General features: G+C 41.8%; 1 protein-coding gene across 3 annotated transcripts in view; it reads left to right on the forward strand.

Annotated features, from left to right (window-relative positions):
• The first annotated feature begins 255 nt into the window (after positions 1 to 255).
• The window catches only part of LOC122243879 (lactosylceramide 4-alpha-galactosyltransferase), a 37,081-nt gene continuing 34,836 nt past the window's right edge, over positions 256 to 2,500 (forward strand). For 2 of the 3 annotated variants that reach the window (XM_086537745.1, XM_086537746.1), the window contains exon 1: positions 256 to 398. In XM_086537745.1, coding sequence (XP_086393871.1) covers positions 395 to 398 — 4 coding nt within the window. In that variant the 5' untranslated portion in view covers positions 256 to 394. The remainder of the gene's footprint in view (positions 399 to 2,500) is intronic. The other variant, XM_086537748.1, reaches the window with a different exon arrangement.

The raw sequence follows: 2,500 nt of genomic DNA on the forward strand, positions 1-2,500 counted from the left end.
GTGTGTGTGTGTGTGTGTGTGTGTGTTTGTGTGTGTGTGTGTGTGTGTAGAGGGTCGCCCCTGGGGGCAGTTGAACGAGAGTTCTAACCTCAAGCCAAGGCATTGCAGCATAGCGGGTCCCTTTGCGGAAGTCATGCACAGAAGGCGAGGGCGAATGCGATGTGTCAGTGGGAGAGAATAGGGTCGAAGTGGGCGGTGGACGGAGGCGAGGTCCGACGGGTGCTGGAAGGGCTGCTGGGCGGAGGCGGGGTGGCCGGTGGAGTGTCGCAGTTTGACGGAGGAAGGCTTGAGGCGCAGGTGCAAAGCGCTCACAGCGAAGCACTCTCAGCGAAGCAGTGTACGACGCCGGCCGCAAGCGCCATAGCGACTGCTGACGTTAGCGGATACGTGTTCTATGGGTGAAATAAATCTATCTCACTTGATAAAATAAGCAAATGTTTACAAAGAGAAAATGTTAACTGAGTTATTTAAACAAGATACTTGATTTGATAACTGAGTAATCAAAAGAAATAGCTAATAGTGCTTTATATTCTAATGTCGCTGATTATTTGTGATTGACGTTATGCATACCTTAATGCTACACAGGTGATCATTACAGGATTCATCTTAATAAACTTACTGGTAAGACGTGGAGTGTTCTGTTAATGCTTTAGCTCTTACCTTGTCGCGTATTAACATGCACTTGGGGGGGTGTCACAATGTGCTAAGTTAGCATCATCATTAGGGGAACGATAAGAGCAGTGTTCGCTTTGGTATGCGGTTGGTATCACTTTCACTACTTTGTTAACTTAAGTATCGTATATGTTTAGCTTTACTTGGGGGGGTTGTGTGATGGCTTAGGGGCATCTTCTATAGAGGTGGACGTATGTGTTAATTCTCTGACGGACATGTTATATTCCTATAATTGGGATAGATATGTATATAGTTCTGGATGTTATAAGTTGTGGGTTGTAAGGTAGTGTTAGGTGAGATTGATGTCGTATGAGTTGTAAGTATGTGTAGTGTGTGTGTGTGTGTGTTGATTGTGTGAGTGGTGTGTGTGTGGGTGTGTGCTATGTGTGTGTGGATGTAAAATATATATCTATAAATATGTGTGTGGTGTTTTGTGTGTGGTTTTTTAGTGAGTGTGTCTGTGTGGAGTTGTGTGTGTGTAGTGTGGGTGTGGATGATGTGTGAGTTGTGTGTGTCAACGTGAGTGTATGTGTCGATTAGTCTAGTGTGTTAGTGTTGTGTGAGTGTGTTGCTTTGTGATGTGGTATATAATACTATATCATAGAGAGAGAGCGAGAGAGAGAGAGATCGAGAAGAGAGAGAGAAGAGAGAGAGGAGAGAGAGATCCGAAAGAGATAGCGAGAGAGAGAGCGAGTGAGAGAGCGAGAGACGAGCGAGAGAGAGAGAGAAGAGAGAGAGTTGTGTGTGTGTGTGTTTCGTGTGTTTGTGTGTGTGTGTGTGTGTGTATCGTGTGTGTGTATTGTGTGTGAACTTTGGGGGGGGTGTGGGGGGGGGTGGGGGGGTGTAAGTATTAATGTTGTTAAGAGAGTGTGTGTGTGTGAGATTGTGTCGCGTGTGTGTGTAGTGTCGTGTGTGAGTGTAGCTGTGTGTGTGTTGTGGTTGTGTGAGGTTTTGCTGTGTGGGTGTGTGTGTGTAAGTGTGTCGTGTGTGTATGTGTGTGGTGTGGTAGGGTCTGTGTGTGGTGTGTGTGAGTGTGTGTATATATACTATATAAGACTCTATATCTCGAATATATATATATATGTATATCTATCTATAATATATATTTATATGTGTGTTTTTGAGAGTGTGTGTGTGAGTGAGTGGTGTGTGCTGTGAGTGTGTGATTGTATGTGAGTTTGTGTGATAGTATGTGAGTGTGTTATTAGATTTGATTGTATGTGTGTGTTTTTGGGTTGGGTGAGTGAGTTGTGGAGTGAGTGTGCGTGTGAGTATGTGTGTGAGAGGGTGTTTGTGGGTTGGTGGGAGTGTGTCGTGGTTGAGTGAGAGAGTGAGTGTGTGAAGAGTGAGTGGGTGTGACGTGAGTGTCTGTGAGAGTGAGTGTAGTTGTGAGGGTTAGATTCTGTGACTGGTTGTTCTTATTGTTCGCAGTGTTATTTTGTTGATGAGTGAGAGTGGAGGGTGGGCGGTTGTGAGTTAGATTGTTTAGGAGTTATTGTTATTGAAATATTGGTGAGTTTTTAAATATATATTTTATTATATATTGTGATATTGATATATATATATTAATATTTATTGCTCATATATTTATAGATATTTATAGATATTTTATAGAGAATGATATATATGTATTGTATGAATGTTTCTATCTTCTATCTCCATTTTTCTATCTATCAATCCGATCTATATATCTATACATATATTTATTTATCTATATTGTTAGATATATTTGATCTATATACACATCACACACAAACACCACACACACAAACACACACACACACACTAAAAAAACACACAGAAACACACACACAACAACATATTTTAA

The sequence above is a fragment of the Penaeus japonicus genome, unplaced genomic scaffold (assembly GCF_977035675.1).
Source record: "Penaeus japonicus unplaced genomic scaffold, GWHDUDI00000001_assembly GWHDUDI00000006, whole genome shotgun sequence".
Lineage (NCBI taxonomy): Eukaryota > Metazoa > Arthropoda > Malacostraca > Decapoda > Penaeidae > Penaeus > Penaeus japonicus.